The sequence below is a fragment of the Erpetoichthys calabaricus genome, chromosome 2 (assembly GCF_900747795.2).
Source record: "Erpetoichthys calabaricus chromosome 2, fErpCal1.3, whole genome shotgun sequence".
NCBI classification, from domain to species: Eukaryota; Metazoa; Chordata; class Cladistia; order Polypteriformes; family Polypteridae; genus Erpetoichthys; species Erpetoichthys calabaricus.
In genome coordinates, this window is record NC_041395.2 from 230,546,862 (window position 1) to 230,559,259 (window position 12,398).

Below are 12,398 nucleotides of genomic sequence, written 5' to 3' on the forward strand. Positions count from 1 at the left end.
CATATACATCCATCCATCCATCCTCTTCATATATACATACATACATAGTGCGTTGTAACACGGCTTGTGATTGTTACATGGGAGGGAGACGACAAATCACAGCTTCCCGCTTTCTAATCGGGCCTGTGATTGGTGCTTTGACTGATGCCTAGATCCCACAGTATGTCCCCTTAGGAGAGGCGTTAGGCAAGTGTAATTGAATAGTGGTGCTGCAAGTTTAGCTTTACACCTGTTTTTAAGGCTTATTGACTGAAAAGGGCTTTCATGAAAAAACTTAGGGCTTTGCTATAGGATACACCCTCCACAAGTTAAGGAAGTAAAAATAAAGGTATATATTTCTGTTTTATTTAAACCTTTAAAGTTTGTATGCGGGCAGCATGGTGACGCAGTGAAAGGTGCCAGGTAGGAGACCCGGGTTCGCTTCCCTGCGTGGAGTTTGAATGTTCTCCCCGTGTCTGTCTGGGTTTCCTCCGGGTACTCCGGTTTCCTCCCACAGTCCAAAGACATGCAGGTTAGGTGCATTGGCGATTCTAAATTGTCCCTGGTGTGTGGGTGTGTGCGCCCTGAGGTGGGCTGGCACCTTGCCCTGGGTTTTTTTTCCTGCCTTGTGCCCTGTGTTGGCAGGGATTGGCTCCTGTATTTAGGATATAGCGGGTTGGATAATGGATGGATGGACATTTGTATGCATAGCCCTATTTGCCCGTTTTCGTTTTTTTTTCTTTCTTCAGTAATATGTCAGCAAACCCGGAGCTTGTCAGTTCAAATCTTGGTACTGACACCACTGTGTGACCCTGAGGAAGTCACTTCACCTGCCTGTGCTGCAAAAAACAAAAGTAATGTAACAAATTGTACCTCAGATGTTGCAAGTTGCTGGAATAAAGGCATAAGTAAAATAGATAAATGTGTATTATACACATAGGAACTATTCATTTATTTTCAGTTAAGTCATCTGCAGCAAACCTTTATAAATGAGGGTTTCTCCTTTTTAGATAGTGCAAACTGTTTCTTCTTCATTGAGGTTTTCTCTTGGAGAGCTTTTTTCATTTCATTGAAAATTAAAGCAGCAGCTGCCAAAATATGTAGCTTTCTTATTAATTTTTGAACATTGTGTAAAATAACTTTATAAAGTAACATAAAAGGTTTAAATACTGGTTATCCTTTTACACTAAAATATTACTAAAGAGATACAAAAAAAGTAAAATGCATATGTTCTTTTTCTTTAAGGAGATTAAATATTACTGAAGAAAGAAAAAAAAAAACTAAAACAGCCAAATGGGGCTATGCATACGAACTTAAAAGGTTTAAATAAAACAGAAATATATACTTTTATTTTTACTTCCTTAACTTGTGGAGGGTGTATGCTGTAGCAAAGCCCTAACTTTTTTCGTGAAAGCCCGTTTCAGTCAATAAGTCTTAAAAACAGGTGTAAAGATATTGACAATAAGCTACGCAAACCCACCAAGACATGGAATCGTTTAAATCAAGTATCATTACATCTTCCTTTCTTAAAGAGAAGTAAGGCAGTACTTATAAGCTTACATATACAGTAATCCCTCGCTATATCGCGCTTCGCCTTTCGCGGCTTCACTCCATCGCGGATTTTATATGTAAGCATATTTAAATATATATCGCTCATTTTTTGCTGGTTCGCGGATTTCTGCGGACAATGGGTCTTTTAATTTCTGGTACATGCTTCCTCAGTTGGTTTGCCCAGTTGATTTCATACAAGGGACGCTATTGGCAGATGGCTGAGAAGCTACCCAACTTACTTTTCTCCCTCTTTCTCTTGCGCTGACTTTCTCTGATCCTGACGTAGGGGGATTGAGCAGGGGGGCTGTTCGCAAACCTAGACGATACGGACGCTCGTCTAAAAATGCTGAAAGATTATCTTCACGTTGCTACCTTCTGTGGCATGCTGCACGGTGCTTCGCATACTTAAAAGCTCGAAGGGCACGTATTGATTTGTGCTTGTTTGTTTTTCTCTGTCTTTCTCTCTCTCTCTCTCTCTCTCTCTCTCTGAAACCTGACGGAGGGGGTGTGAGCTGCCGCCTTCAACAGCTTTGTGCCGCTGTGCTTCGCATACTTAAAAGCCAAACAGCCCTATTGATTTGTTTGCTTTTCTCTATCTCTCTGACATCTGCTCCTGACGCGCACTCCTTTGAAGAGGAAGATATGTTTGCATTCTTTTAATTGTGAGACGGAACTATTATCTGTGTCTTGTCATGGAGCTCAGTTTAAACTTTTGAAAAAGAGACAAATGTTTGTTTGCAGTGTTTGAATAACGTTCCTGTATCTCTACAACCTCCTGTGTTTCTGCGCAAATCTGTGACCCAAGCATGACAATATAAAAATAACCATATAAACATATGGTTTCTACTTCACGGATTTTCTTATTTCGCGGGTGGCTCTGGAACGCAACCCCTGCGATGAAGGAGGGATTACTGTAGTTCTGTTTGTATACCACGTTGTCAGTTCAGCACTCCGGTTGTAATATGACCAAGCCGTGCAAGCTTACTGTTAAGAATGCAACGTATAGTTGTACAGGAGAAAAGCAATCTTGCCTCAAATCAATTGCAACCTTTTGTAGGTCTGTGAACTTAATTTAAACTTTAGGTTTACATGGTGCTTTCTTTCCGAAGTACTTGTACTCATGAATATGTCTGTATGCGTCAGTTGCTCAAATCCCCGCACTTTGCACCGGCGAAGTACTGCTTTTAAATTTTTATTAAGAAGAAAAGAAAACCTTTTTAAATTGAGGGAAAATATACCAATAACAATTTGTAAAGGATCTGTTTTTTTGTGAAGCTTCCTTCACTGCGAGTGATCACTTCGAGCTGACTTGCTGGCTAACCATAAGCATTACCTGGTAGGTAACCACCCATACAATCAGATTGTGAATCAGACTACGAATGCAATTCGTGAATGTAATTACCCCGATCTACATGCTGTCAAATAAATGAACCACATGCCGTGGCACAATTTTAGGGGCTTCGCCTCTAGCGCTGACGTCCGAGGTTCGATTCCCGTAAGGGAGTGAAGTGAGTGGGTGGTTACCTACCAGGTAACGCTTATGGTTGGCCAGCAAGTCAGCTAACAAAAGCCACGGTGCCTTCATTTGTGAGAAGCAGATCATAGAATGGTTGAAAATAGTTTACTGTCAAATAATTCAAAGAGTACGCGAAACGTGTTTCCCCCTTATTCTTGGCTCATCAGGCGTACACACTCACTGCACTCGCTTACGCTAATCGAATCTCGGACGTCAGCGCTAGAGTGCCTCGCAGCGGTGAAGTATTGCTTTTAAATTTTAATTAGTAAGAAAAGAAAACCTTTTTAAATTAAGTCTTAAAAAGAGGTGTAAAGATATTGACAATAAGCTACGTAAACCCACCAAGACATGCAATCGTTTAAATCAAGGCGCGAGTCGAAAAACACCATCCCATAATATTATTCAATGATTAACACATTTCTATATATATTGTAAGCATACAATACAACTGATAATATGTTGTGCTTATTTATCTGGTGTACCGACATTTTTGCGCGTTTAACGGCTGAAATCTAACGTGGTTTGTGCCCTTCAGTATGAAAACAGTTTGCATGTACCTTTTTAATAAAAGGCGAGCTTTTAAGCCTGAGAAATCACCCCGTAAATGCACACGTTTAATTGCATGTGTTAATATGTATGCTTACACAGTATTAAAAGACACTGAACAATTAACGTCATTTACCTTCGTTCCCACGTTTGACTCGTGCTGTAAATCTCTTCCTTGTTTTCAGTTCACGTGATTACGTAGGAGGCGTGATGACGCGATACATGACTCCGCCTCCTCCATTAGAGTATATGGAAAAAAAACAGGTTCCAGTTATGACCTTTACGCGTAGAATTTCGAAATGAAACCTGCCTAACTTTTGTAAGTAAGCTGTAAGGAATGAGCCTGCCAAATTTCAGCCTTCTACCTACACGGGAAGTTGGAGATTAGTGATGAGTGAGTGAGTGAGTCAGTCAGTCAGTCAGTCTGGGCTTTGCCTTTTATTAGTATAGATTTCAAACAATGATAGGTTTTTTTTTTTATGAATCACTTTCCAAATCATTAAATTCACTTGACACTAGTAACTGAAAAGAGTGTGTTTAAATACTTGAAGTAACTTAAACACTAGTTTTTAGTAACTTATTTGTTGATTCTGTGTTCTGCAATTAAATATGTAAATCGAATGGCAGTTCTTCCTGTAAAATTGATAAGTGGCCTTATGCTGCAGTTAACAATCTTTGGTAAACGGGGAATACCTGTTGGTTCATAAGGTTTTACGCTTTAATTAATTACCTCAATCATAGTAGGCAATATTAAGAAAATAAAAAGAAACAAAAAGAAATTTGCTAGCTTCTAATCTTTATGGAAATTCCTCATGCATAGAGAGTAAAGGTTATGGTGAGGAGAACTTTTTCAGAATTAAGTGATGTTAAAAGTTGTGTCCCTCAAGAAACAGTACTTGGGCCGCTGCTCCTTTTAATATATATAAACAGTCTTTAAAAACATGTACAAGAAGTTGTTTTAATTTGCAGGTGATACCCAACCAAGAGGAAGGTTAGAAAATTCAGGATTGGCTAAATTATTATAGACGGACCTGGACAGCATTCATATTTGGGCAGATTTATGCCAGATAAATGTAATGTAAGAGTTTAAGGTATTACACATAGAAATAAAAAAATTAGATCTGAATACATAGAGGTTTGACACTTGAAATTACTCCTTATTTGACTCACTCGCAGTATACGGAAATAATCGGGAAGGCTAATAGGATGTTAGATTGTATTTCATCATATATGAAGTACAAGTCAAGCAAATTATACTTAAGCTACAGATAGACCTCAGACAGTCCACATGTGAAAAACCATCTTCGGTATTATCATGCTGAGCACTGGTGCCCCCCGTGGCTGTGTACTCAGTTCACTTCTGCTCACGATTGTATGGTTGCGTACAATTCTGACATCATCATTAAGCTTGCGGATGATACAACAGTGGTGCGTCTCATCAGCAATGGGTATGAGTCAGCTTACACAATGGAGTTATAGCAATTGGTGGACTGTTGCATGCGCAACAACCAGTCTCTTACTTTGGACAAGAGGAAAGAGATGATTGTTGACTTCAGGAAGGCCCATTCTATCCACACCGCACTGCACATTGAGAGGTCTGTTATGGAATTGGTCAAGAGTATGAAGTTCATTGGTCTGCACCTGGCAGCTAACTTTACTTGGTCAATTAACACCACCACTTCCATAGCCAAGAATGCGTACCAGTGTCTCCATTTCCTTTGGCAGCGGAAGAAAGCATTCTACAGACTACAGAGACATCATTTAGAGAGGTCTGACCAGTTTCAGTTTTGACCATAAAGTTCTACAACACAGTGTATACAGCAGAAAAGATCACCTGGACCTCTCTGTCCTTTTTTAATGACATATTTATAAAGTGTTGCATCTGCAAAGCCTGTGGGATTGCCATGGACCACTTTCTCCCCTCTCTTTGTCCACATCTGTCTGGCATTAGGTATTGTAGCATCTGAACAAGTTTGGCCAGGTTCTGCAACAACGTCTACCCCTTGGCTGTCTGGATTCTTGAACATTGTGCTGCACCCCTACCCTTAGATCTGCTCCTACTTTCTTATTTATGTCTTTTTTATTATTAGTTATTTGTGTACTGTATGTATGTATTACTGTCTATTTAAAATTATCACTGTCTATTCACTTATCAGTTTAGCTATTTATAGTGTAGTATAGTTCCTTACCTGTGTTACATTTATTCTGTCTTTATGTATACAGTAGTTTGTGCTGCAGTTCTAAGAAACGTTATTTCGTGTCACTGTATGCTGTAATACTTCGTATGAAGGGTATACAAATAATGTCACTTAACACACTACACCTGAGCATAGTAGAGTGGTAAGTTTGGTGTGAGGAAAAAAAAGCATTAACCATCATGTTACTCTTAATCATTTTTGTTCATTGATGAAAATCTGAAAAAATTGTTTTGTTATTTTAGAATTTGCCATCTGGGACGCAATTTGTTGGTGCCCTCAAACTAACTTATATTTCAAAGGTAAGGAAATTTTCTGAGATAATTTATAATATTTTAATTGTTATTTTGAGTTTGTATTTTTGCAGTGAGAGGGATTGGAATGGCAGTTCTTTTTTATTGTGACAATGATAATAAGAGTAATGCTATAAATGTTACATTTAGTAATAATACATTTTATTTATGTAGTGCCTTTTTGTTAAAGTGTGTTGTCATGTGTGTAATATAGTGAAAATCATATTTACTAAAAATTAGTAGTTTTAAATATTATAAAAGATTTTTTTGGTCTGGGTCTTGTCCCATCTTGTGCTACTATGAATAATGTCATTTAAGGTTTTGCAGTAATTTTAAATCAAGAACTATCTGACAAATAAGCAGCAATTTTTTCAGTATTTCCTAATGGGGCTGGTGCCTGATGATAAACTTTGAATTTGGATTTTGTCCCGATATATTAAGGAAATAGTCTTATTTGAGATAGATATATGTGATGTACAGTGAACCCTCGTTTATCACGGTTAATCCGTTCCAGACTCTACCGCGATAAATGAATTTTCGCGAAGTAGGATTCTTTATTTATAAATCGAATATTTTCACAGTTAGAGTATAGAAAACCTGTTTACAACCTTCTAAATACGTTTTTTAACATTATTAGAGCCCTCTATAGACATGAAGTAACACCCGTTAGTCACCATTACACGCGTACAGTAATCCCTCGCTGTATCGCGCTTCGCCTTTTGCGGCTTCACTCTATCACGGATTTTATATGTAAGCATATTTAAATATATATCACGGATTTTTTGCTGGTTTGTGGATTTCTGTGGACAATGGATCTTTTAATTTCTGGTACATGCTTCCTCAGTTGGTTTGCCCAGTTGATTTCATACAAGGGATGCTATTGGGAGATGGCTGAGAAGCTACCCAACTTACTTTTTTCTCTCTCTCTCTCTTGCTCTGACATTCTCTGCTCCTGACAGAGGGGGTGTGAGCAGGGGGGCTGTCCGCACACCTAGACGATACGGACGCTTGTCTAAAAATGCTGGAAGATTACCTTCACGTTGCTCCCTTCTGTGCAGCTGCTTCGTGAAGCGACATGCTGAACGGTGCTTCGCATGCTTAAAAGCTCGAAGGGCACGTATTGATTTTTGACTGTTTGTTTTTATCTGTCTCTCTCTCTCTCTCACTGACATTCTCTGCTCCTGCCGGAGGGGGTGTGAGCTGCTGCCTTCATTGCAACTGCTTTATACGGCGGTGCTTCGCATACTTAAAAGCCAAACAGCCCTATTGATTTGTTTGCTTTTCTCTCTCTCTCTGACATTCTCTGCTCCTGACGCGCACTCCTTTGAAGAGGAAGATATGTTTGCTTTCTTTTAATTGTGAGACGGAACTGTCATCTCTGTCTTGTCATGGAGCACAGTTTAAACTTTTGAAAAAGAGACAAATGTTTGTTTGCAGTGTTTGAATAAAGTTCCTGTCTCTCTACAACTTCCTGTGTTTCTGTGCAAATCTGTGACCCAAGCATGACAATATAAAAATAACCATATAAACATATGTTTCTACTTCGCGGATTTTCACCTTTCGCGGGGGGTTCTGGAACTCAACCCCCGCGATCGAGGAGGGATTACTGTATTACCCAATACTGTATATTAGAGAAAATAAGACATATTAGACGTTACAAATATCATATTATTATTATTGTACTGTACATTTAATTACACACACACCGTTATTACACACAACCACTAACCTATGAAGGCACGACCTCAGTAGGAGAGTGTTGAGGTGGTGCAGTATCTTCCACAGGTGCGTCGTTGCCTTCTTCCGCTGAAGCAGTACTAGGAGCAGGCAGTGGGTGTCTGGGTGCACGGCTGAAGAACATCGTGATAGGCAGTTGCTGGCGCTGTCTTTTCATATGCGTGAGGAGGCTTTTGTAGGGTTCTATCGCTCCATCAAGCGTATTCTGGAACTGCAATGCACACATCATTTCTGGGTCCCATTTGCCAAACATGTCCTGTACTTCCTTAATAGTTCTCACGACTTGCGAGAGACGCTCATGTGTAAGGCCAACTTCCTCCTCCTGACCCCCAGGAACCTGTGGCTGCTCTTCCTCCTCCTCCTCCTTACTCGCAGATTTAGTCCTCTCCACCAGATCCTCGTCAGTTAAGGGGTCCGAATGTGTCTTCCGCAGCTCATCCACGTCATCGTGGGTCATATCCGCGAAACCTTCTCCTGTCAGCATGTGGGCTAGCCTAACTGCCTTATCCACTGCCGAGTTGCTTATATCCTCTGGGGTGAATCCTCTGCAGTCGTGGAAAATTTCAGGCCACAACATCTTCCAGCTGGCCTTCACGGTCTCCGTCTTTACGTCCTTCAATGCAGCCTGGATATTCTTCATACAGGTCGCGATGGTATACTGCCGCCAGTACTCCTTCAGCAAGAAGTTCTCCTCAACGTTCACGCCTTCGACAAGGTGCTGCAGGGTGTTTCGCGTGTAGAGGGCTTTGAACGTGCGAATAACGCCTTGATCCATGGGCTGGATCAGCGAAGTGGTGTTGGGAGGAAGGAACTCAATCCACACACCACCGTAGGATAGGTCTTGCGCATGACCTCCAGCATTGTCCATGAGGAGAAGGACATTAAACTCGAGTCCCTTCTCCGTGAGATACAGCTTGACTTGGGGGATGAAGCACTCGTGGAACCAGTCTGATGACAGCTGCTTCGTGATCCAGCCCTTGTTGTTGTGCATCCAATGCACTGGCAGCTGGTTCTTGTTTTTATTCTTCAGGGCTCTAGGGTTCTTGGCTTTATAGATAAGGGCAGGCTTGAGCAAAATCCCTCCGCATTTCCACACATAACAATAATCACGCGATCCTTATACGCCTTGAAGCCACAGACCTTGGCCTCATCCTTGAAAATGAATGTCCGGGAAGGCATTCTTTTCCAGAACAGTCCTGTTTCGTCCATATTGAACACCCTTTCTGGATGATACTTGCCCTCCTCAAGGATTTTCTTGAACGTGTTGTTCACGTAGTCCTCTGCTGCAGGCTGGTCAGCGGAGGCAGCTTCTCCGTGGAGAACGACACTCTTCAGTTGATGCCTCTTCTGAAACTTCTCAAACCAACCCTTGCTCGCCGTGAAATCCATGAACGTTGCAGAAGAGGGTCCTGGTTGAGGTTCGTCCGCTGTAAAACGCTGATAGAGCTGCTTTGCCTTCTCCCGGATGACCAGTGAATCCAACGGAATGTTTTTCTTGTGGCTGTCGCTGATCCAAATGGCTAGGACAGACTCCATTTTCACTATGAACTTATTACGGCTTGTCACGACACGCTTTGCTTCCTTGTTGAAAGAGACAGTAGCCGTTTTGTGGATGTTCTTTTCATCTTTACGGATGGAGCGAATAGTAGACTCATTCAGGTTGTAATGCCGGGCAACCTCCATGATCTTCTTGCCATCTTTAATCATATCTAAGAGTTTCACCTTCTCCTGGATGGTAAGCATCTTCCTCCAGCGCTTAGTTTTATTTTCAGAAGGCTTAGAAAAAGCAGCACGTTTAGGAGCCATTGTTGCGCTTTCTGAGAACTTTTATCCAAGTCCATGCGTAGTGATGTAAGCGTGTATGAGAAAAAATCGCGATAGAGTGAAGCTGCGAAAGTCGAAACGTGATACAGCGAGGGATCACTGTTCAAGGTATGAACAAGCCCTGGCCAAGACACCAGCCCATCACTGGGTGAACACACACACATACACACATATATATCAAGGGCCAGTGTAGCATCACTAATCCACCTAACCTGCATACCTTTGAATCTTTGAGCATATGAAGGAAACCCATGTTGACAAAGAGAGAACATGTAAACTTAGAACTTGAACCATTGTGCAGCTGCCCATTTTATATATAGTCAAAATAATGTTCTTAAAAAACTAAAATAATTCAGACAATCTTTTTGTGAGTGATTAGTATTACAATCACTAAAGTATAATCCAAATTACTGCATTTTGAAGAAGTGACATTCAACATAAGCTGACATCTAAATTGTTGCCTCCTAATTCAGTGGGGAAGGCATATGACAGACCTATCAGCTTCCTCCCTTCATGAAGGAGCTAGTCTGTTACTGAAAACCTGTTTGTAAGGTGAATATTAGTAGCAGGGAATACATAATTACAGTTAATTTAACTAGAAAGCATTTAAACTTTCCCTTATCCAAAAAGTACTAGGGTGTTGTACCGTGTTAGCCATTATGAATATAGAGAAAAGCCAATCAAAATGACACAAAATTGAAATCTTTTTAGTTAGCCAATAAAACGTGTCATTTTGCTTGGCTTTTCTCCTTATCCAAAAAGAGAACCAATTTAAATTTAAAAATCACCTCAGATTTTCCACAAATTTTCCTAAAGCAACAAAAGCCTGTAAGATTGTGCATGTTTAAGTAGCCCTTTTGTTTTCTAATTTAATATTGTAAAATGTACCAGAGTAAAAGTAGCAATTTGCATTTAAAAATGTAATGATGTTAAAGTTGCCAAAAATTTTTATACTCCTAATAGAAATTTTCTCAGAAAATTCTCAAGTATAGTAACACAGTATTTCAATTTCATTACAATACAACCCTGAAATTTTTAAAGGATTACTCAGTTACTGTGTGCAAGTGGCCAATAACCAGTAGAGTCAGAACTGTATTTGACAGTGTACTCCCAAAATGTAATAATTTAAATGATTAATTACCTTTTTTTGGGGCAGTACAGTGCTGTTATCCTATAGCCTTCATTTCAGATACAGTTGTGGACATTGTTCCTGTGTTTGCATGCATAATTCTTTTTCTGTGGGTGACCAATTTTTCCTCTTAAATGCAAAAAATATATGCATCAAGTTAATTGGTGACTGTGAACTATTCCTTTGTGAGTGATTGATATCTGAGTGTGTCCTGTGATTGACTCTTACCTCACCCAGTGTTAGTTCTGACCTCTGCTTAGCTCAGCAAGTTTGGTAATGGATAGATAAATACGATTTTTTGAAATTACTCAGAGGAAGATGGTAGACATAAATAGGTTTAATAAACTCAGTAATATAAAAAAGTTCATGTTTTTGAAGATGCTACATTCTTTTTTACTCTCATAATTCCATAATTGAACTTAAAACCATCTCGGTTGATTTCTACATTTTTGGTTGAGCTTTGTAGAGACTTAAAGAATGAAAACACTATCCATAACACTGGAAATTATTTTTTTGATAGTGTGGAATAGTGAATCTGCAGATTAATAATCATTAGCCCGTGCTATATAAGTAAATAATTAACTGGTTGGTTCAAACTCTGTACGTGTGCGTGCTCGCACAGCTGGGGAAGGTTGGTGAGATACATCTCCACATGAGAGTGCGGTTAGTCTCAATTGCTTTATCAGCCTTCTGCGGTGTGCCATTGAGGTGCTGCACCCATGTTGACATTTAAGGGGGAACCGGCACGGCAAATGAGGAAGAGAAACGAAGAGGAAAAAATAGACCGGCCAGTGAGAAAGAAGGGAGGAGAGACACAAAGGAGGTTAAAGTAAAAAGAAGAGGAGGGGAAAAAAGGAGGCAGAGACAGAGAGAGCTTCCGTGCAGAAACGAATGAGGCAGGTGGTGGTCGGGTATGAGTCTCTGGGCTATAGGAACCAGAAGGCTGTGGAAGGGGCAGTCCTGCTGCGCGTTTGCCTGGGAGTAGGAGCGATGCATGTGCCTCCTTGTGGTGCCCCAGGATTGACAAAGACCGGGCAATTGGGACCTGAGCTGGAATTTGAAGGTTGACTGCACCTGTTGGCGGATTTGAAAAGGAGGTATTGGGGATCTTTTTTTAATGGACCGTCTCTGGTTTTTAACCTCCAATTTTAATGATTATTATTCTGATTTTATCCTTTACCTTCACCCTGTTTTTATAGGTTAATTATATATTAACTGCACTGCACTTTTTTGGACACTGTTGTTTTACCGATTTTGATTATTAAAAAAAAAAACTTTGACACAGCCAGACAAGGGGTAGGTGCATAAAGGTATGTGTCCTCATCTGCTAGGTTTATCCTTTGGTTAGATTACAGACGGTGTTGGGTTCAAGAGGCTCCATAGAGCAACTGGGAGTGTGGAGACGGCCCACACCATCAGAGATAGTTAACATTCTGCCATCTCCTAGAATTTCAGAGCAGTAGAGAAAGGTGTAATTTAATGAAGCAGCCCAGATGGAACTTTTAGTCAAATTAAGAATATGTAGATTCCTAAGCCCGCTGGTAAGTCATCTGTGATTAGAAGTTTAAAAGAAGATTTTTGTTTTAATTGCGCAGGGGCCAGTCGTCTTTTGGGGGGGGGGGGGGTTT

The 12,398-nt window shown here is 40.3% G+C and overlaps 1 protein-coding gene across 8 annotated transcripts in view; it reads left to right on the forward strand.

Moving 5' to 3' along the window:
• plekha1b (pleckstrin homology domain containing, family A (phosphoinositide binding specific) member 1b) overlaps positions 1-12,398 on the forward strand; it is a 268,696-nt gene that overhangs the window by 104,281 nt on the left and 152,017 nt on the right. For all 8 annotated transcript variants that reach the window (XM_051922852.1, XM_051922853.1, XM_051922854.1 and 5 more), the window contains exon 3: positions 6,033-6,089. In XM_051922852.1, the coding sequence (XP_051778812.1) occupies positions 6,033-6,089 (57 nt within the window). The remainder of the gene's footprint in view (positions 1-6,032; positions 6,090-12,398) is intronic.